Here is a 22,341-nt window from a genome sequence, read left to right on the forward strand (position 1 = left end):
AGGTAATAACACAAGGTGAGGTCCACTGCCTAAGAGGTGTCCAACTAAGAGCCCCGCAGCCGCGGCTCTGAGAGATGCACCCCCTTATCGTACTCCCCCTGCGTACAGACAAAAACCGCAGTCAGCAAGCAGAAGGGTTAGTGCAGCAGCGACGGGACCGGCACGGACACACATGCCAGCGCCGGCACGAGGGGTGCAAGTGGGCAACAAGGCACGGAGCCATCTGCTGAGACCCCCAAGAGGGGCTGGGGTTAGGCTATCACCCCTGCAGCCCAGCTCCTGCCAGTCATGGGACACTGGGATGGCTTCCGCTCCCACCCCCGTGCCGCCGCGCTTTGCTGTAGGCTGGGAGCATAATCCCGGCAGCGTACAAGCAGTGCAGCCAAGGCTGGGGTGGGATCGGCACAGCTTGGGGGGCTCAGGCAACCATCAGCAGGGAGGGCTGGGGGGAGCAGGGCACACACAGCAAAGGGCAAGAGGAGGGAGGCAGCATCACTCATCCCCACAGGCCCCTTCCCTGGCATTGGGGAATTGACAGCCAGAGCCTGGCTATCAATCCCAACTCCCCCCTCAACACCTCAAAACTACACACATATTTTGGGGTCCTAGGAGGACCACAGCAGTGCTGGGAAGTGATAGCAAGGAAACGGGAATGGACAGTGAAGTCCAATGCATATGGGATTTTGCTGGAAATGGGCAAGGAGGGACCCCTGCAAGTTGCTCTGTGCCTGGCACAGAGCTTGCTGACAGCTGGGGCAAGGAGGGAGCAAATTGCAGTTGCAGGGCATGAGGACATGTTTCCTACAGAGCCTCCAAGGCCAAAAGCCCTCCCTGGTCAGCCAGAGGCAGCACCTTGCCCCATAAGTGGGTGTTGGGGGGGACGTGGGGTAAAGCTGGGCTGTGAGAAGCAGTTGGGTCCGTGTCAGATCAGTGGGGCTCTGGAACAGCAGGCAACAGGTGGGACCCAGGGCTGCACATCTGGGTGAGACAGCAAGGCAGCCTGCCTTCTGCTGCAGGGCCAAGCTTCTGCAGACAGCCCCAGGCACATAACTCCACCTTCCTGTTCCCTGCCTGCGCCACCACAGGATGGGCTGGCTTGTCCCCTTCTTGTATCACACCACTAAGGGCGGGTCTGCAGTGGCCCCTTCCCCACAGCTCATGCAGGGCACTAGAGCCAGCTGGCCTCTCAGGTTCTTGGGTGACATACTCAGGGAGTTTTACCTCTGACCTCCAGCTTGGCCTCACACTGCTTGGTGCCATACTCATTGACGGCCTTGCAGGTGTAGAAGCCGGTGTCAGTGTGCTCCGCCGCCAGGATGTGCAGCGTGAAGAGCCCCCGCACTCCCTCTGCCTCCTCCACATGGTGCCGGCGGCCATACTTCACTGGCTGCCTGTTTCTCAGCCTGCTCCAGACAGAGGCAGAGCATCATGGTCATACCTGGCCCTGCACACCCAGCTTGGCTGTCACCAAAAAAACCTTCTCCCTGCTCAGAATGAGAGCTCCACGCTAACCATCCCCATGTCTGCCCCCTCCTTTTCTGCCCACCTGTGACCCCAGAGAGCAGCAGGACTCACCAGTAAATGATGGGCTTGGGCTCCCCACGGACACGAACACTCATGCTAACATCCTGCCCCTCCAGCACCGACTGGTCCGACAAGGATACCTGGACAAAGAGGGGTCAGAGAGCAGCAAGCACCGTGTGCACACAGGACCCCCCACCCCTGCACCCAGGGTTGTCTGACCCCTATCACAATAGGAGTACCAAGGAAGATGGTGGGGTGGAGCCTGCCCAGGTGCTGGGAGGACCCCACATCAGGTCAAGGGCTAGGAAGACCTGACCTAGCACCTCCTGGCACCGAGGACTACAGCACTGCAATCACATGGCACTGTACCCCCCTACCAAGTCCTGGGGGATTTGTTATCTTACCTCAAAGGTGGGTGAAGCCTTGAAGGTGGTCTCTGGGGAGCCACGGGCAGCCCCATGCTGGGCTCTTGGCTGCAACTTCATGGCCGGTCGGTGCTGGGGGGTGCCGGACTCGGGGAACTCTTCCAGGGGGCTCAGGTACTCCTCGTCCGATGTGATGGGGCTGGCCTGGCCGATGGTGGGGGACAAGTTCCCATGCCGCTCCACAGCGGGTGCTAGCACAGAAGACGCTGGATAAGGAGCTGGCAGCAACCGGAGCCGGGCAGGCGGGTTAGGGCATCCATTTCCACCAGTCTGCATTACAGGGGTGGACACCCACCCCACGGCACATCCCAGCTCGGCGGTGGCCGGCAGCGAAGGGGTGGTGGCCGCGCTGGGGGAGGGGGTGAGTAGCACGCCGCGGGACGATAAGGGGACGCGATATTCCGCAAGGCGACAGCAGGGCTCAAGTGGCTCTTACGCAGCAGCCCGCGCTCCCATCCTTAAGCCGCCCGGATTCCCGGGATGGCTGTCCCTGCCGGGGCCGGCACGGCTGAAGGTGACATTGGCAGCTGCGCTCCCCCTGCAGCCCGCCCGCCCGCCGGTCCGCGCCATCGGGGGCCGGACTGGGGGACTCGCGGGGTGCGGGATACAGGGGCCGGCGGGGGACGGGATGAGGAGCGGCGAGCGGCACGGGGACTGCCAGAGCCCAGTCGCCACCATGGGGGTGCCGGCCCCCTCAGCCCGGCCGCCGGAGCGCTCTCGAGCTCCCTGCCCTGCGCCGGGGGAAGCGGCCGGCCTGCCCGGTACCGGACGAGGGCTGTGTCCCCGCGCCTCCGTCATGCCCACGGGCAGCTTCCAGCGGAGAGCTGGGAGCCTGAGCCCGACTTCCCCCTGTCCGTACCCCCCCGAAGCACCCTGCACTCACCGGGGCCACGGCAGCCCCGCGAGCCGACCCCCGCCACACCGCCGAACCGCCGCCGGTGCCGGTGGCACTGCCGGTGCCTCCAGCTCGCAGCGCCGCCGGCCCGCTGAGCCCTCCCCGCCCCAGCGCCGGCCGGCCCCCGGGGCTGGGCCAGCAGCGCGGGGGAGGGCCCGCGGCGGGCCGGGGTCTGCCGGGGCCCTTCCCGCCCCCCAGCGCTGTGCCTGGCCGGCCCTGCCCGGCCTCTGCGGGTACAGTCCCGCCTAACCACGGAGAGGAGAGGCTTTGGGTGCTTCCAGCCCTCGGGGCAGCTCTGAGCCTCTGCCTGCCGCCCAGAGACACTCTCTTGGAATGGGAAGGGCTTTGTGGCTGCAGCGGGCTGGGTATCCCCCATGGCTGGGGTCAGGTGGGGTTCTCCCCGGCTAGCAGCTTGGTGGGCAGGCGGGGTAGCCCCACAGCTGCTAGTTTGTGGGGCGGGGGTCTCCCCGCGGCTAGCAGAGTGGAGCGCAGGGATATATCCACAATTTGCGGGTTGGGGAGCAGGCTGGGATACCCCCACGGTTCATACGCAGGAGGTAGGCGTAGCCACATGGTTTGCAGGCTGAGGGCAGGGGTACCCCCATGGTCTGCGGGCTGTAGGGCGGGCTGGTGTAGCCCCGTGTCTAGCGGGACGCGGGGCAGGTGTGGGGGCCGGACACTGGGCTGCTTGCTGGGCGCCAGGAGATGCTCACAGCCTGACCCCGCTCCCCCCACGGTAGGATCCTTCCACGGCTGCCGGGAGCACGTCAGCTGCTTTGGTTCAGACAGAGCCTTGTAGGGTAAGGAAGCCGGTTTCTTCCCAGTGACAGCAGCGGCAGAGCTGGCAGCCAGCCTACCGCGGCGCCAGCCCTCGCTCCCTCCCCGTCTGCCTCCCTCCTTGCTTCCCTCCTTCCCTCCCGGCCTCCCTCCATCCGCCGGCCGCGGCACTCACCGGGCCGCACGCTGAGGATGGCACTGCAGCAGGTGGCCCCCACCTCGTTGGCCGCGGTGACAGTGTACAGCCCGGCGTCGGCCACCCGGGCGCTGCGCACCAGCAGCGTGTGCCGCTCGCCCTCCGCCTTGATGGGGCGCGTCGTGCTGCTCCGCAGCGGGACCCCGTCCTTCCTCCAGGACACTGCCGGCAGAGGCGGGGGTCACGCGTGGGCAGGAGAGTCCGAGCTTTCCCGGGCACCGCGCAGGGTCCCGGGGAGGCCAGGCGCTCCTTTGCCTGGCCTGAGGACCCATTTGCTATGGGGAGCAGCCCCGGGATCCCTCGGCCCTCTGACAGAGAGACCGGGCCTGGCCCCTATCTGCTTCCGAACATCCTCCTGCCCTCCAGTGGAGGCTGGAAGAGGGAATTAAAGCTGCTTGGCTTCTGCCTGGCTTTGGCGACTGGCACCGGCGCTGGATACCCGGCTGCCCCCGCGTACGTCTTGGAGTCCTGGAGTCCATCAGCCCTAAAACCACCTGAGCTGTCCCAACAGCAGCCCAGAGCATCAGAGAATCATAGAATGGTTTGGGTTGGAAGGCACCCTGATGATCGTCTAGTTCCAGCAACACCTCCTCCACCATGGGCAGGGGCGCCACCCACTAGATCGGGTTGCATCACCAGTCCCTGCCCGCGTAGGGCTCAGTGGCCCTTCTCCCACTTTCCCAACAGCCCAGCCCAGCCCTGGGGGACAGCAGGCACCCGGCTTTCTGCACCACATCCTGGCACGCAGTGCTCAAGCACTTCGTTCCTTTCTGAGGGGAGGAAGGGCAGAAGGGGTGCTCCCAGGGCGGGCACATCACCTCCCCTGAGATACCCAGCTCAGCGCTGGGTGTCCCACACCGCGCAGGTATGACACGGACATGCGGAGAGTCCCTCTGCCATGCTCGTGCCCCTATCGCCCAACCCCACGGCAGCTCACCTTCTGGCTGGGGGTTGGCTGTGACAATGCACTTGAGCAGCACCTCTGCCCCCACGACCACTGTCATGTCCTGGATGGGGATCTCAAAGATGGGGGCTTCCAGGGGGTCTTCACCCGCTGACACATAGGAGTCATCTGAGGACTCTGCACAGGAAGAGATGGACCCCATGGCTGTCAGCAGGGTGACGTGAGTGGCTCCTGTGCCATGCTGGGCTGCATGCAGGCAGAGCATGGGTCTCCCAACCCACTGGTCAACCACACCCTCGCTGGGGCATCAGCAGGTACTTGGGCCATGCAGTGGACAAAAAGGCCACATCAGGATCCACATGGCACAGAGCAGGCAGTGGGAACAAGACGGGGGACAGGTAGCATGCAGCTTGTGGCACATCCCCGTAGGGGATAAGAGATGAGGTGACAGGGGAGTGTGGAAGAAGGAGGGTTGTATAGCCTGCTGCACCCCCTGCCCTGAACTTCCCCCAGTCCCTCATGGGATGCTAGCTGCTGCACCCCAATACATCAGCAAGCACCTCCCAGGTCCCTCCCCTCTCATGGCCCCAGCACCTGGTCAAAAGTCCTGGGGCTGTGCCAGGAGCCTCAGACACATGGACCTGGCACTTCTCTGGCTAGAGCAGAGCCTAGAAGAAGCTCCCAGCCCAGGTATAGTCTGGTCTATCTGCTCCATGCTGGAACGGGCAGGACACCTCTCCCCCAGCCAAGCCACCTTCCCCTGGGGAAGCTTGGGCATGCCCTGCCTGGACTATCAAGCATGGCCCAGACAGGACAAGTTGCAGTGGGTGCCCTTTGCCCCAGGCCAGGGGTCTATGCTACAAGTCAGCCCGCTGTATCTTTTCTGTGCCAAGCGAGAGCAGCGAGAAGATGGAGAAGATAGCAAGCGTTGTAACCTCAAGGCCCAGCAAACTGGCAGCCAGGCTGGTCTGTCTTATGGCATTTTTTGGTGCCATACCCCAGCCTCCTGAGCCACATCCCTCCACTCCACCCCTGGGCTCCCCACACCTCCCAGGGGCAGGCTGGAGGTCCCCCAACCCACCCAGGGGGTGGCCAGGCCAGCTCTGTGCCTGCAGGAGGGCAGAAAGCCATGGCCCTACCTAGCTCTGGAGAGGTGGGCCTGGCTCGGCGTCCCTTCCCCTTGCTCCGTGTGCTCCTGCCTTCTTGAGCCATCCGGCCACTCTCTTTCTTCTCTGACACTTTCATCTGCCTTCTCTCCACCTCCCTGCCCACACCATGCTGTCCTGCCCAGCTTCGTTCCAGACGAGCTTCCTGCTCCATCCCTGGCTTTGCCCAAGGCAGGAACCGCACTTCTGTGGGCGTCTCTGGCCGCCGGTACAGTCCGTGGGGCACAGCCAGTCGGGCAGCCAGGGTTTCACTCACTGCCCCAGGGCCACGGGCAGGGCCTCCATCTGGGTACGGGCTGCCTTCGGTGGGACCCGCCTGCGGGAGGGGCACCCTTCCCTGCGGGCTGGCTTGTGCCAACGGCCACTGCTCCTTCTTCTTCACTTCCCCAATGCCTTCTTGCTGCAGACTCCTCCTGGCACCTGCATCCTCCGCTGAGCTGGGCAGTCCAGCCACACCACCCCCCCCCAATGGGGCTCTCTTCCCACGCTGTCCCCCTGGCAGTGGCTCCCCATCAGGTCCCACCAACACCACGCTGGAAAGTGCCAGGTGCTGGATGACGTGTGTGCTCTCTGCCGGCGGGCAGGTCTTGGGTGGCAGTGCCTTGCGTCCGCCGGCGCCCTGAGAGGAAGAGGTGCGGGGGGCACGGGGTGCAGGAGGCTCGCTGGTCGCTGGGGGTGAGGGTGCCGGAGGCAACCCGGCTTTGCACAGCTCCTGGGAGCGCCGCAGCTGCTGCTTGGAGACTGTCCGCTTGATGCGGGTCAGCTCCTCTGCAAACTTGTGCTCGATGGCATAGACGCGGTTGGCGAACTTGCCCCGCTCGTCAAAGGATGCGGCTTTCTGCCGGAAGGCCAAACGCCGGCACGCTGCCGTGCTGCCCGGCTCCCAGCGGCCACCTTCCCGCAGGTCCTCCCGTGAGCCACCCGGAGTGCTGGCACGGCGCGAGCCAGTGCCAGGCTGGTCGAAGGAGCGCGTCTTGCGCAGGGGCAGGTTGGAGCGTGCGGGAAAGGGACTGTCCTGCTCCAGGCTCCTCTGCCGCTCCTCAAAGTACTGCAGCCTCTCAAAGATCCTGGAGCCAGCACGCACCAGCTTGGGGGATGCCCGAACGGAGATGCGGCCAGAGGTGTCACTCATGGGTGTCTGCGGACGGGACTCTTGTGTGCTGCCCTGTGAGTACCCAGAGGACTTGGGCTTCTTGATCTTCTCCTCGTACTCCTCAGGAACAACGTCCTGATACTCTACCGGCACCGAGGACTTCTTGCGAGGGGTCACGGGTGTGAAGGAGGGGACGCCAGGGCCACGGGCAGCAGGCTGGGACACGATGCCCGTGGGTGGCTGCAGGCATGTGCCAGCACGAGGAGATGGCGAGCGGACGATGGGTGGCTTGGCGGTCAGCGGCAGGGCAGCGGGGGATCTTGGGGGCTCTGCACCAGGCTTTGGAGAGACAGGGCCTCTGTGAAGGTCATCTCTCCGGTAGCCTCCCTGGGGGATGCTGCTGCAAGGGCAGAGACAGAGGAGCCTGGCTTAGAGACCACCCATGTACCTGCTCGGCTGCACCCCAGCTTCCAGCCTGCACCAGAGTGCCCAATGGGGCATAGCAAGGGGGTCAAACAGTCAGGGCAGCCTTGTGACTGGGGAGACTCAAGGGTCCCAGCAAGGGTATCTGGTCACCCCAAGACCATTGGGAGCTGGCTGGGTTAGGTGAGAGTCCTGGGCTGCTGGGACCCCTTGTCCATGGAGCAGAAGGGTGATGCTGGAATACTCAGTGAGTCCCTCCCCAGGCCACCATGCAGACAGGACCAGAGGCTGGGGGGTGCCCCAGTTTGCTGGGGTGTCCTGGTGTGCTGAGGCAGTGCAGCCTTGCCAGAGGGTATCCCCAAGGCTGCAAGCCCTGCCTGTACACATGCTGTACATCTTCCTATCCCACTGCCCCCAGAGGGGCTCAGCAAACGCAGAGCAGAAATCATAAGGTGGAGATGAGGTTCTGGTGGAACAAGCAGCCTTAAACAAAAATAGAGCAAGATGGAGGTCAAAGGAAGAGGCCTTCAGGAACCAAAGGTGGCAGGGAGGGACGGGGGCTCTGAGCACATCAGGATCTGAGGAGGCAGCATGTCCCTGGACCCTGCTGCCACCCCTGTACCGTGGGCAGACACTTGTTAGTGTGTGTCCCAGGCTACTGTGCACCTCCGGTTCCCCACACTGCGGGATGCGCAGAGGGGTGGAACGGGAAAATACCCACGGCATAATCTGCGGCTGAGGTACTGCAGTTCAAGCAGTGGCACAGGGGATACCCCCAGCCTCAACCTGGCCACAGCAGAAAGGGACCCCGATACATCACCCCCAGGCTGTGTTGCTCCCATCTTCTCACCAAGAACAGGCTGCCTACTGCTCAGAGTCCCCACTCCTCATCTAGGAAGGTGAAGGCAAAAAAAAGCCCAGGTGGAGGGAAGGAGATGGCTGCAGGAGTTGGAAGGAGATGGCCCCAGCGCAATGTCCCCTCTGTGTGCTTCCCCTGGCTACTTACACATGGAGTGAGAGCGCCCGTCCTCGGTACAGGCTGAAGGCGCTGCCGTACGGGTCGCTGGCCACCGAAAGGCTATCCTCTGACCCCCAGCTCGTGCCCACCAGATTAGCCCGTGATGCCCGCACCAACGGCTCCACGCCCAGGTGCCGCACCTCGGCGCCACGTGGGGCCGGCGTGTTTGCTTGCCTTGGGGTTCCCTGCGGCTGCGGCCAGGCAGCAGGACGGAGGTAAGGTCCCCGTGCAGAGAGGCTGGCGTCCGTCTCCTTCTCCACCACGGTCTGCTGGCTGCCTGACCAGCTGGAGCGCTCCTCTGCCTGTGACAGGGCCAGCACCGAGGTTGGTGTTGTGTTCATGGAGGCATCCACAAGGGTGTCAGACCCACCTGAGAGAAGAGGGATGAGCCAAGACTGGGTGCTTGAGGGGACAAGCTCAGGCACCCAAAGCCTGGCCAGCAGAGGCCTTGTGGGGAGGCATGGCCAGCAGCCAGTGTCAGGGCTCAGTGCCAGCCAGGTGTCCCTGCTCACCCGTGGGGGTGCTGAAGGCTGTCTCATCCTGGAGATCACTGCGCTGTGTCACCTGGGGGTCGCTGGATTCATCTTCACCTGTCTCCGAGTCTGAGTGGGAGGGAAGAGTAGGGAGTGAGTGTACAGAGACAGCAGACCACACTGGTACTGCCGGTTGCAGACCCATTGGCTCCAGGAGCATGAGAGCAGTGCCCAAGCAGCCCCAGGGCAGGAGGCATGACTGTGACCTGCACGGACAAGCTGCCAGTAGGGAAAGGCAGGACTGAGAGTAGGAAAGTCCAGCAGGGCAAGGGCGGGCAGGAACAGTGTTAGATGATGGGAGGAAGGGAGGCAGTGCCAGCAGTGGGAATGCAGCTGGCAGAGACAGCATGGGGACAAAAAAGCAGGGCAAGGAGACAGTGGAAGTGACAGAGCAGGGTGGCAGGCTGGGAAACAGGGTCCACTATGGGGACAGAGATGGCATTGGGAAGAGGTCTTCCTACCGTAGCTTTGTTTCCTGCAGGAGCGGAAAACTTCGCTTCCATAGGGGCAGCAAGAGAGAGAGAGACATCAACACCCGGTTATCGGCCCGGCCTGCGGAGACGCGGGGGGCAGCAGGGGGGTCCCTTGTCCCCAGCACTTCCCCACCATGTCTCCACTCTGCACCACATTCACTGCACACCACTCCAGTGCTGCACACAGACCCTCTCCTCACACACACGGTCCCACCTGTGCAGTGCACAGCACCATTCCCTCCCTGTGCCACAGCCACATCTTGCCCAGCAGGACAGCCACCCCCTATCCCTGGAGCTGCTGATCTCACCGCTGCAGTATCCACACATCACTCTGTGCTCCACAGTGCATCTCAGCCTGGGGCTGGACCACCCCAGTCTGTGCCCCAGCTGGGTGCTCCTGGGGGTGCTGGAGCACATGGACACATGTCCATGTGCTCACAGCCTCCCCCTGGCACGTACAAATCCATCCTCTGCCCCACCAGTGCAAGTGCTGTACAATACAGCTGTGCTCCACAGCACAGCTGAGGTTGATAAAGCCAACATTCTCAGGACAGGGCATCACTAAGAGCTGCCCCGCACCGGGCAGGATGTGGCAAGGCCATTTCAGCATCACCCTAATGTCCCACTCCAAGAAAGCTAGTGCCATGCCACCAGGGAAGGACTGACTTTCCTCCTTGCCACTGCCCAAGCCCTCACAAGCTGCAGCAGCAACCCCTGCAGTGAGGAACATGTCCCCAGCCCCATCACTGCTCCTCTCCATTGCACTCTTAAGGTGTGTGGGGGGCTACCCCTCTGCAGCCCAGCACACAACCAGCTGCTCCATGCACTGCTAGTGCATCAGATTCCCAATCCTGGCCACAACAGTCCGGTAGCCCTTGAGCAAGCAGAGCTGCAAGGCCGGGAGCAGGCCAGCTTCATGGGGAACGCTGTGAGCTCCTGGCTGACTGGGACCCTGTTTTGTGGCTGGCAAGATCAATCCAGCCCTGCCCAGCCTCTGCTCGCTGCCCCTTGCAGCACAGTGGTGGAGCCCATCCCGGCACACTTGGGGCGGCGGGGGGGAGTCGGGTCCTGGTAACTCAACGCACCATGCGTGAAGCGCCCGAAGCGCCGCGAGTGGCCGGTCTTCTGCAAAGGAAAAGAGAACAGAGCGTTACCCATGGCACAGCATGGACCCGTCCTGCCACAGACACGCTCCGCTGCCGCGCCTCGCACGCACACACACTGCACACGCAGCACCGCTCACACCCACAACTGCTCACACGCACTCTGGCACGACACACGTCGTACCACTCACGCCCTCCCACTGGCAGGGCACACCTGCCACCGCTCACATGCACCCTCGCTGCACGCCCACGGGTACCCACAGGCACACGCCCCCGTGCACACAGAGATGGATGGGTGTAGGTGGGCACGTGTAGCGCATGCCCAGCCACGCACACTCACACACACCTGTGCGCACGCGCGCACACGGAGTCCCCTTGGTGATGGCACTGTGAACCCCAGCCCTGTGCTGCAGCCCAAGCTCAGGAGTGACAGTCCGGAGCATCCCAGAAGCCTCAGAACTGTTGCCTGTAGCTGGCATAGCCTGCAGCAAAGTCTTTGCCTGGGCTGCTGCCCAAGTGCTCTGCAGCCCCTTCAATGCCACCCAGCCAGCATGGGGATTTGGCCAGCAAAATGTCTTCCAGGCACTGGCCCAGACTCCACCATGGCCGCCGTCCCAGCATGGGGACAGCATCCTCCATCCCCTGTAGAGGCCATGCCAGTTGAGAGAGAGGCTGCCTGGCAGCAGGGGACTGGCCTGTTGGTGTGGGGTTGGAGACATCAGAGCTATGCTCACTCGTGCTGTCTGGGCAGGCAGGTGGGACCCGAGCATGGGGTGGAGGCACCAAGAGGTCCCTGCCAACTTGGCTGCCCTCTGTGCTGCAGCCCAGGGCCGGGCACTTGTGTGCCAGGGAAAGGACCAGCTGAGGGCAGCCTGTCTGCCAGACCCAGTGTGCACTGACGCCATATCCCAGGAAAGCAGAGGGACGGGGTGATCTCCGAGTCAGGCAGAAGTGGGAATGTGGAGTGCAGACAGGCAGGGCTGGGCTGCCAGGACTCAGCATCCTTCCCAGCCAGTCTGGGTGACAGGGTCTCCCCAGGACACTGATGGTCCATGCCCTGTCTCCCCAGTGTGGAGCCCAGGGCTGGACACACATCTGTCCTGAAGCCCTTCACTCCACCAGCCCCTCCTGCCCAAGCAGGTCACGGAGATCCAGACCCCAGGGACAGCCAGCCACCAGGGATGGACAGCCAAGCATGGCGAGCAGTTAGTTGCCCTTGAAGGGCAGCAGGCTCATTTCACAAAGCCCGAAGCTGCTGCCACTGCAGGTGTGCTGCCTGCACATGGGCAGCGCTCAGGGGTTCCCACAACCCCCTGCCTGCATGCAGTGCTGGCCAGAGGGCAGCGGCTGCACGAGACACATTTGTATTCAGGCTGAGCCAGGCTTCACCTCCCCTTCTCGGCTGACTGTGCTGGCTCTGGCTGGAAGCCCGTCTTCCAGGACAGGGAAAGATGAGTGATTAACTGCACCATCGGCGGATAATTCCCCCATTAAAAAATGAAAATGCAATTGAGTGCCATTATCGGGTACTCTTGTGGCTTCCCTGGGGACAGGCGCCATCGGCTCCCCATCAGATATGGTGACTGCACCCAGTGGGCCTGGGCTCCACTGCCCAGAGCTACAGAGGGGCTGAGCCCCCTCCCCTTCACCCCTCAACAGGTCCCTACAGGATCGGGGCACACCGAGGGGTCAGGGCACCTTGTAGGATCAGGGCACCCTGCAGACTGGACCTGCCTCAAGCACAGCACCCACCTGCAGCCCACTAGGGAACAAATGCTGGGGGATGCAGAGTCAGCCCCAGGACAGGAGATGGAAAGGGGGCAGGAGCAGCTTAGGGCTTGGTGTGGGGTCGGAGTCTGCATGAAGGGGATAGACAGAGAGTGGGGGTAATTCTCCTGTGTGGAATTTCATTTGCATCTTGGGAAAAGGGGTGGAGTACCCCAGGAGCACAGTCTGTGCCTACCCAGCCTGGAGTAGAGAGAAGAGCTGGCTGGGACCCACACCCAGCTTCAACCCTGCACTGCAATGTAGCTGGGTGACACCTGGAGTTGTTTCCTTCCTACCCCTGTGCCAGGCATGGATCCACCTGCCCAGGCTGGGGTCCTGCACTGGCCCAAGCATGTGGCATCCCTCACCGTGGCCATGGGGCCTAGGGGAAGTGAAGGATCACCTGGGACCGTGGAGCTTGCCACCACCTAGCACGTGGAGCCTAGCACCACATGGCACTGCTGCCTATTGTGTGAGACAGGCAGACAGGGAGCAGTGATGGAATGAGGTGGGGAGGGAGCGAGTGACTTGGCTGGTGCAGACAGACAACTGCTGTGGCTGTTCTGATACCCCTCCCGTGCTCAGCCAGCAGTGAAGGACCCTGCTCTGCCACACAGACAAGCTCCTGGACTTGTTGTTCCCAAATGCAGATGGGGCAGTCGGGCTGTGCGTACCATCCTGCCCCAGGGGGACCCTCTGCACCTTCTCTCCCTGGGGACCTGTCCCGTCGCGCATCTTCCACCCCTGGGAAGGTGCTGCGTGCGACAGCCTCTTCCCAGTCCCTTCTGGGCCACCAGGCAGGGCGACAGCGGGGAGGCATCGGGCTTGTGTGCCCGGGGGAATTGGGGGCGGGGGGCTTCCTGGAAGTATGTTCCCCATCCTCCATCCCCCGCCGAGGCCAAGTGACGTCCTTGTTCCTTGCTCGGCAGCGGAGCGTGCGGCGGGCCCGCGAAGGAGCCTTGCCTGTGCCAGGCATGCTCCTGACGCGGAGGGGATGACGCATGCAAAGCCTCGTCTCCAGCTCCGTGACCACCGCCAGTGGGGCTGGGGGGAGCCGTGGAGCAGCCTCCATTTGCTGCCCCGACTCCAGAGGGCAGAGAGGGAAGAGAGGGGCGTGGGGAAAGCCCCGGCGGGGGTCCTAGTCCGGGTGTTGGCACAGGAGGTGCTGAGCCCCTGCCCTCTGCCCCTCCTGCCCGGGCTGGTGAGGCCAGGCAAGCAGCTGGCAGCTCTGCAAGTGGGGCTGAAGCTGGTGCTGTGCGAAGCCCTGGGGAGCCCCAGCGGGCAACGGAAGGGCTGGAGGGACACTCCCATCCCCATCCTTATTCACATCCCCATTCCCGTCTCCATCAGCATCCATTCCCATCCCCAGCCGCTCTCGGCACTGCCCCCTTCTCCCGGCACCCGCCGGCACGGCAGCCTGGAGCCCTTACCTGGAAACGCTTCTTCACCCAGATCTTCTTCATGCTTCTGCAGAGCCCTGCTGGCCCGGCGACACGGAGTCAGGCCCGGCAGGACGGCAGCCCGCTCCCGGCGGGGTCCCCGCTGTCAGCACGTCGCGGAAGCAAGCGATGCTCCGAGCATCCTTCACCACCGACAGCCGGGAACGGTGGAGGCAGAGGAAAGGGCTCGCCAGGTTGGGCTCTCGGGAGGGCTGGAGCTGTGAGCATGAAGCATCACTGGAGTGCTCCTCCCTCCATCCTTCCCCCGCCTGCCTCCGCCTCCGCCTCCCCGCCAGCCCTGGCACACAGTGACAGCGGTGGGGGACAGGCAGGGCACAGGTGGTGGGGGGCGACGGCCACTGTCGTAGAGGGGAGGGAGGGGCATGTCTGAGGCGGGTACATGGTCTCTCCACCTCTGGCTTTGTCTACACGGCAGCCGGAGGTCCGAGCCCCCTGCCAGGCAGTGCAGCTCTACCACTGCTCCCTCTCACCTGTCCATCCTGCCACACTGCCCAGGACAGGGGTTGTGCTTCTCTCTTAGGACACGGCCCCCCACTGCAGCCTCCACACGCAGACCAGCTGGGATAGCAACAACAAAACACAGCAGGGCTCTGTGTGCTGTCCCCAAAGTGCTCCCACACAGGGCAGCTCCGCTGCCACAGCTGCCACAAGCCTGCACCCAGCAGCACATCTGCAGTGTGCCATGGCACTGCCCCGCTAAGACACAGGCTCACCATCACTCTGCCAGCCTCTGCTCAGCCCCCCACATCCTCCAGTCATCGGTAATGCAGAAAGGTCCCCTTGCCGAGGCACAAGTGTGGGTCACAGCACAGCTGTACATTGACAGGAGCTAATATTGGCACAGCGCTTCACACCAATTCCCCTGGCAAACCACACAGCCTCCAGTCCCAGAGGTGGTGCCAAGGCAAACCTCTTACCCTGCCCCCCAGGAGCTTCAGGACCCACATAGGTTTGCAGGCTTGGACTGCTCAGCCCTGGCGTAGTGTCACTGCTCTGTGGCTGGTGGGGAGATAAGCTTAACCTGGGAAGGTAGGCTGCTGTCCCTGTCCATGGGGCATGACACACACAAGAGCTCCCTTCGTGCTGGGGTAAGGACCCACGGCACAGCAGGACTCTGTGCCCAGGACTGAGCTGTCATTGGGCTCCTGCAATGTGGACAGAAGCTGTGGGTGGGAGTCCCCAGTGAGGCTGGTCAGGGACATTAAGACCTACAAGTGCTCCTGGGGTGCTGGCACAACCCTGGCACACCTTCCCCAGCTGACCATCCCGAGCCCTGCTGGCCTGTCCCAGTTTTCTGGGTCATGCTACAAATAAGCCAGAGGGGTAATCCCAGTCCCACAGCTTCAGCAGGTCCTGTCTTGTATGCCATGACCCTCACAGCTCTTGGTGCCCCATAGCTCTCGATACCTTGCCTCATCAACTCACCAAGCCCTGCAGCATTCATCACCCCCCTTTCCAGGCCCTTGGAGAGGCTGCCAAGGTCCTGGCCTCACCATCTGTTTGAGCTGTCCCTTCCCACTGCAGAGCATTCATGGGGACGCTGCTGGAGGCCTCCCCTCCCAGTGCTTGTCCCCATGCTGCTCACCTATCCCCTGGGGAGCCAGCTGCTCCACAAGGAGCTGCTCACAGGCATCACGCTCCCCATGATGCTTGGCAGCTCTGGTAGCTTTTCTCTGCTTCCCCTCCCAGCTCATAACTCCAAACGTGAGGCTTTTCATGGCTCCATAATAACTTGCAAATTACCCAGTACAAAAGGAGCTGTTTATACAACATTTCTGTCAGTCCCACAATTCGAGTGATGCTGCGGAGTTTCCGTGGAGACCCTGCACGTCAGAGAAGTCCTACAAATGCTACAGCTGGCATTAAGGGAATCTCCTGTCAGAGACAGAGGTCTCTGCTGCCCCCACTCCCCCAGCCCTGGGTGGGGACAGAAATGGTACCCTTGAGCCAGAGCTGGGTAAATGTGGCGTTCATGTATGTCAGGGTACCTGCACCCAGGGCTTCCCTGCCAGGTACTCTCACCCTATCTGTGCATGCCTGGGGTCCTGCTGCAGATACACAGCCTGTGCCTTCTTTTCACACTCAGATGGGATTAGAAGACTCATCAGGGATGCTGGGAAGAAGCACCAAGGCTTGGACTTGTCACACAGTGGTGCCAGGGCAAAGGTGCTGTCACCAAAGTGCCCACAAGGACAGCCACAGGGCTGGCCTCAGGGAGGACCACCTTTGTCCAGCCAAAACACAGTCACTTGTGTATCCAACTATCCTACATCTGCTGCCCATTGGTCACAGCTCCTGGCTTGCTGGGCACACAGCTCTTCCCAGCAACTGTGACTCTGTAGCCATCCCTCAGCAAAAGCTTCAGGAGTGACTCTGGGTTGTGCCAGAGATGCTGAACCCCTGGGAATAGCCAGGTCACCTCCAAGAGGCTGCGCCTGTCGCAGGCAGCAAAACTCCTTTCCAGTGGCAGCAGCACCTGCAAATTCCCTCCATCAGGGCAAAGCTGAAGTCATTGCAAATGTCCCACAGGAGGTCATGGCCACCTGCACCTAGGGCTGCCCCTCTGCCCTGCCCCAGCCCAGGGGCAGTCCTGACAGTGTCCTGCTGCCCTGCAGGTCAGGGGCCTAGGACAGAGAACAGCAGCCAGTGCAGCTGTGGCATAGACAAGAAGCAGACCTGGAGCAGGTGGCCCCGCTGCCACCCAGCTCCAGCTTTGCCTGCTGGACACACATCAGCCCCAAGCAAAGCAGACAGCAAACACTTGCTCAAAATGCAGCATTAATTTCACTGTTCCAAGAAGCACAGCCACACCTTGCTGGGCCTCCTGGCTGCTCTGCACAGACCCTGACCCGCTATCACAGCTCTGGCCTGGCACCAGCCCTCTGCCCCCGGTCCCAGCCAGCAGCCCCCTTGTCTCAGAGCTTGAATAATTGATGGTGGTGTGTGCATGCGGCGTCTCGAGTAGGAGGAGGTCTGGGCATGAATCTTTCATGCGTTTGCACCTCCTGGAGCTGCCAGGGATGGGCGGCGGGAGGTGGGGATGTGCTAGGAGCCTGGGTAGGTGGGCACCTTCCGTAGCTCTATCCCCAGGAAAAATAAATACAGCAGCAGAATGTCCCTTGCCACCGGGCAGGGCAGCGCCACAGCATCTTTCTGACCCTGTGTAGGAGCAGTGCTGTGCTGTCCCCCCTCTCCCAAGGGCTGGGACAGCCCAGTGCCCTCTCCAGCTTCGCCTCTCTTGCTGCCACAAGAAGGATGCACACGGTGCTCACTGCAGGCAGTGAACACAGGGATGCAAAACAGTGATGTGACCTTGGCTCTGGGCGCCTGAACATGGAGCAGGATGGCATGAGGCATTACATCCCTGCCCTGCCAGCCTCCGGCATAGCCCCTAGCTGGGAGTGAGGGGCTGCCTGCTGTGGGGGAAAGCAGGCAAGAGTGCAGGCAGCAGGGTGGAAGCCCCTTCCCAGTGCTACCATGCCAGGGCACAAGCCAGCAACCTGGTGTCAGGAGGCAGGAAGGGCAATGGGTGTGATGGGCAGCCCTGGAAGGAGGAAGAGGCTGTCCTCCCCTCATGCAGTCCTGAATATTGGTGCTATATTTACCAAACTGCAGGCCTGGGTTTCGGCCTCTTGCCTGTAACACAAGCCCTGCAGCCTGCCAGAATCCGAGGGGATGGCACATTCCTCAGCAAAAATAACCCTCCAGCAGCAGGCGAGAGGGCAGGGGTGGAGGTGACTGACTGGACAGCTGCACTCACCACCCCGCTCGCTGGGAGCAGACGTCTCACTCCGACAGACCCTGGGATGGGAACCTGGCACACGTGGCCACCACACCAGCCCCCTGCCCAGGTGGATGGGGGCAGAGGTGGGAGCCGCTCTGGGGCAGCTGGCATTAAACATGGACACGGTGCTGCAGATTATGAGACTAAAATTAGGCACTGAGATAAATGGCCAGGGATGCTGAGCCACCAGGGACGCTGTCAGCAGAGCCATCCTCAGTGGGCTCCACTGCCATTGCCATGCACCATCAGCTGAAAATTTACATCAGCATTGCCCCACTGTAACTCCTCACACATGAAGGGGTCATGCAGGGCCACCACACACAGGAAGATTCTGCTCCCTTTCCTGCCCCCAAATGCAGGCAGGTGCAGGCTGTTTCCTGGGCAGAGGAATGGCTCCAAGACGGTTTGATTGCTGAGTGCAGGTGGAGGCGAATGGAGCAAGACCCTGCACAGGGAGCCCAAGATGGACACATCCAACCTTGAAATGAGAGGCAGCCTGGGTGGGGAGGATCAGGCAGTTCTGGCACAGTGAACAAGGGCTAGGCTCTAAAAGGAGATTAGCTCGGGTTCTTAAGAGGTGATTTAATCCAGTTTACAGGGAAAAAATTCAGGAGATGCAGCAGAGAGGTGATAAAGGCTTTAGCAAGTCCAAGAGCAATGGAGCTATGGTAGGGGCCAGGGCTGGCTGGAAGGATCTGAAGGTTCCCTGAGTGGACCTGGGAAGCCCCTGGACCAGCCTGGTGTTGCTGTGAGAAGGGTCAATGCACTCCACCTGCACCCACGGAGCTGGGGCATTAGGGAGAGCCTGCAGCAGGAGAAGGGCAGTGCAGTGGGGCATGGTGGGGATAGGGTGGGACAGTGGCGATGGTGTGCCCCTGGCAGCCCTGGCACTTGGCTGCCAGGCCAGCCCCACACATGCTCTCCCCACTCCCTACAGTGAGCGCTGACGTGCTCAGGGAACCTGGGAGAAGAGCAGGAGAAAATCATTAGTGGGGTGGAGCGACAGATTCAGGGCAAGAGATTAGAGGAGCTAAATCGGGCTTGTGTGAGCAAGGGGGACTGCTGAGCTGGTACAGGAGGAGCTTCCCAGGCTGAGTACAGAGACGAGCAGCACGGAGCCCCCCCAGGCCACCAGCAGGGACCTGAGCCACCTTGGGGAGAGCCAGTGCTGTCCCCACAGAGATCTTCAGCCTGGCAGTGCACCAGGGAGAAAAGGGGCTCTGTGCCCACCAGAGACCACTACCTGTCAGTGGCAGATGGAGCAAGGACACAACAACACCTCCAGACACAGAGGACTGGGATCCTAAGCCCAGAGAAAGAGCTGATCTTACCAGTGGAGCAAGAGCATTCCAATACCTCCAGACACAGGGGCCTGGGATCCTAAGTCCAGAGAGAGCCTTTATCCTGCCTGGGGACCCTGCACACATCCCTCTTGCCCTATAAGTGGCTGATGACCTGGCTCACAGAGTGCCCCAGGGAACAAGGATGGGATGTCCCTTCCCAGTACAAGGATGGCAGAGCTAAGAGTGGAACTTCTGTGATCCTGTACTGGAGACCTGTCCAGCACCTGGCAGGATGTGGCACTCTCTTGGCACTGCCACAGAACACCACAAAGACATTTCTGTGTTGCCACAATGACAAAGCCACACCATGGGCTGCCCTGCTTCTTGCTCAACCCAGCGCCCCAAAGCCTGCACAGCTCCAGAGGTGTCTCTGGCCCAGGGATACCTTTTCGGGTGGCTGTCTGCTCAGTGGTGGTGCATCCATGGCCAAGAGCCTGCTGGGAGGAGTGCCCAAGGCAGGGTGACATTCACAATGCACATTTGGCAATCCTGGCTGCTCCGTCCCTCCCTCAGCTGCCCCAGAAAGGCGGTGGTGAGGTGGAGGCTGGGAATTGGGAGCAGGGAAGAGTGCGTCAGCACAACGGGAACGGGCACCTGGGGAAATCAGACTGTGCTGTGCAGCACTGGGGCCCAGACTGGTGTGGCCATGGAGAGGTGCAGCTGCATGCATGAAGACAGGGTGACCCCCCTGCTGTCCACCCAGGACAGGCTGCCCCTCCTCCAGGGCAGTGCATGTCTCCATTCTGCACACACCTCACATCCAGCTCCACCATGCCACGGTCCCCAATGGCATGCTGCACAGCGACTCCACATAGACTCACTGCAGGGCAGAACCCCTGCTGCACACTTCTCTGCTCCTCCTGCTACCCCACCAGGCTCCTGACCTACACATAAACCTTCCTCCATCCTCCAAACACCACTTCTCCAGACTCCTGGCTCAGTACTCCCCTCCAGCATTGTGAAGGCTCCTTCTGACCTGCCAGTCATCCAGTCCCCTGCTCAAGGTACAGCATCTCTGCAGAGTTCCAGGTGCAGCTCCTTCCCTGGAGCCTCAGGGCTCAGTGTTGCTTCCCTCACTCCTCATCCTCGCTGTCCCCATGCAGACAGCACGTCTCACATCTCAGAGCAGTGCAGTCTGCCTCCACACTCCCCAACACTCAGGCCTTCAGTGTCCTAGGGAGGTGGCATCCGTCCTCCCTGAGGAGGAATTTGTTACCAAAAGGGCCGTCAAGTACTGGAACAGGATGGCCAGAGAAGTGGTGGACACACTATCCTTGGAGGTACTCAGAAAACACGTAAATGTGGCACTTAGGGACATGGTTTAACCAGGACTTGCCAGTGCTGGGTTAAGGGCTGGATTGATGATCTTAGAGGCCTTTTCCAACATAAATAATTCTATGACTCTATGATTGCATGATTCTGTGATGATGGGGCAGAGGGGGCTGAGCCCCATACCCACAGGACGAAGCCCATGGGGCTGGGAGTGCAGCCCCCATGCACTCCCCCTCTGACTGCTGCACCCGGGGTGATGGTGATGAGCAGAGGGGCTGCCACAGTGATAAGCAAATGTTTGTCAATTTGCCTTGACTAACTAACTACCAGGTCTCGCCCACCTCAGGGCACAAGCTCCACCTCCTCGTCAGCCCCACCTCTCACATGTTAGGCTTCTCCTCCTAGCCCCATTGGCGTTCCAGTTCAGCCAGTGCATTTCCAATGCCTGGTAGGGCAATTATGGTGATCGTGCGGGAGTTCTGCCCGTGGGCAGCTGCTGGGGGGTACTGAGGACCGTGTTGGTTGCTGTGGTGGTACCAGTACCATGTGCTCAATCCCAATCTCTCTCTCTCTCTCTTTCTCTCTCTTCTCTGTCTCTCCTCCTGCCCCGAGCAGGTTTGGCATCACATGCTCCCAACACCTCTGTGCCCAGTGCTGGCACCCAGCCTGGCCTGGCAGCGGGTACTGCAGCCACATGCTCGCTGCAGGCTGGAGAGCCATCCCAGGGCTGCCGGCACCGGGCACGCCAGCCTGCAGCAGGGTGGGCACAGCAAAGCTCAGCAGCCCCGTCTGGCCCCAGGGCACTGCAGCAAGAGCCTGCAAAGCACTGCTGCCACCCTCGGCAAACACTTGCCGAGGTCTGTGCCAGCACGACCGTGCTGGTGGCCACGTCACCCTTACCTTCCATGTCAATGATGGCCAGCACAGCACTGGTCATGGCCTCTCCCTGCTCATTTTCAGCGACGCATGTGTACACACCGGCATCCTCCTTCTTGCTGTCCCGGATCCAGAGGGTGCCATACTCCTCGCCACCCTGGGCCAGCTGCTCCTCGTTTCGGTACCAGCGGAGGCTGGGCCGGGGGCTGCCCGCCACCACCACTCGCAGCCGGATGTCACAGCCGGTGCCGATCGCTGCATTCTTCAGTTTCCTCACAAAATACGGTGCTGCCAGGCGAGCTGAGCCCTCCTGGGGCGGCCCCGGTTCTGCCGTGACCTTGGCGCGCTTCGGGGGGATGCCAGGGCTCGGCGGGGCTGCCCGAGGCTCGCCACCGGCCCTACTCGTGCCGCTGCGTCCCTGTGCTCGGTGCATAGCCTGCAGCTCCCCCACCACCACCCGCCACCCGTGTCACCCCAAACCAGCACGTCGTGCCCTTCTTCTCCCCCTGCCTGCGGTCTCGGGGTGCCGGGCGCCTGCCTGACTGGGGCGCTGGGGCAGTGGCGACCCCCCAGTCCGAATGCCCTCCGGTTCGGTGCCTACCCCCCACAGGCTGCAGCCCCAAAGGTCGCAGCCTGTGGGCAAGCAAGGGACTATATTTAGGCTGGGACTCGGGTTCCTGCTAGCCCAGCCGCCACTCACCAAGCGCCCGGTGCAGTGTGGCACTCACTCTGCTGCAGCCCCAAGCCCGCCCAGCGCCTCGGCACCTGCTCGTCGCCGGCCGGGGTGCGAGTCCCGCGGCTGCTGCCCGCTCGCTGAGCTGTCCCCGTGCTGGGGCCGTGGCGTCCCCCCCCTCACCCGGCCCGGCCCGCGCAGCCCCCGGCGAGCTGCGCTCCCTCTGCCCCCTCTCCTGAAGTGGCAGCTGCCTCTGATATGTCACATTCCTTGGCTGGGCTCCCCCTCTCTGCGCCTGCTGCCCCGTCCCTGCAGCCCAGCTCCACTTGCAAAGATAGAAAAGGGCCAGCACCTTTCCATATTAGCTGAGAGGCTCGGGGGGGACCCAGCCTTCCTCCCCCGCTTCCCCTTCTCCGGCAGTGTCATTGGATCAGGGCAGAGAGACCCTGACGGCATGTGCAGGGAAAGGACACCGTCATGCTTCCTGCAACGCAAGACCCCGGGCGGGAGCCAGCCCTTCAGGGCCCCCTAGCTCCGTTCCCAGCAGACAGCAGAGGTGGGGATCCCAGCATCCCTGATCACCACAAATCCTCCCTGCTCGGGAGGCTGCAAACGCATCAAGACCCCGTTTCTCTC

The 22,341-nt window shown here is 62.1% G+C and overlaps 1 protein-coding gene across 5 annotated transcripts in view; it reads right to left on the bottom strand.

Moving 5' to 3' along the window:
* Positions 1–21,518, bottom strand: part of SPEG (striated muscle enriched protein kinase) — a 38,185-nt gene extending 16,667 nt beyond the window's left edge. The window contains exons 1-11 of one of the 5 annotated variants that reach the window (XM_086898870.1): positions 13,728–13,982; positions 10,513–10,552; positions 9,416–9,445; positions 8,934–9,023; positions 8,410–8,791; positions 5,861–7,380; positions 4,755–4,898; positions 3,797–3,979; positions 1,929–2,140; positions 1,576–1,664; positions 1,222–1,403 (exon numbers count right to left, since the gene is read on the bottom strand). In XM_086898870.1, coding sequence (XP_086754996.1) covers positions 1,222–1,403; positions 1,576–1,664; positions 1,929–2,140; positions 3,797–3,979; positions 4,755–4,898; positions 5,861–7,380; positions 8,410–8,791; positions 8,934–9,023; positions 9,416–9,445; positions 10,513–10,552; positions 13,728–13,760 — 2,905 coding nt within the window. In that variant the 5' untranslated portion in view covers positions 13,761–13,982. Of the gene's footprint in view, positions 1–1,221; positions 1,404–1,575; positions 1,665–1,928; positions 2,141–2,832; positions 2,908–3,796; positions 3,980–4,754; positions 4,899–5,860; positions 7,381–8,409; positions 8,792–8,933; positions 9,024–9,415; positions 9,451–10,512; positions 10,553–13,727; positions 13,983–21,056 lie in introns of those variants that run through there. The other 4 variants (XM_086898872.1, XM_086898869.1, XM_086898868.1 and 1 more) reach the window with 4 other exon arrangements.
* Between the last annotated feature and the right edge of the window lie 823 nt (positions 21,519–22,341).

The sequence above is a fragment of the Cyanistes caeruleus genome, chromosome 7 (genome assembly GCF_971803275.1).
Source record: "Cyanistes caeruleus chromosome 7, bCyaCae1.hap1.1, whole genome shotgun sequence".
NCBI classification, from domain to species: domain Eukaryota; kingdom Metazoa; phylum Chordata; class Aves; order Passeriformes; family Paridae; genus Cyanistes; species Cyanistes caeruleus.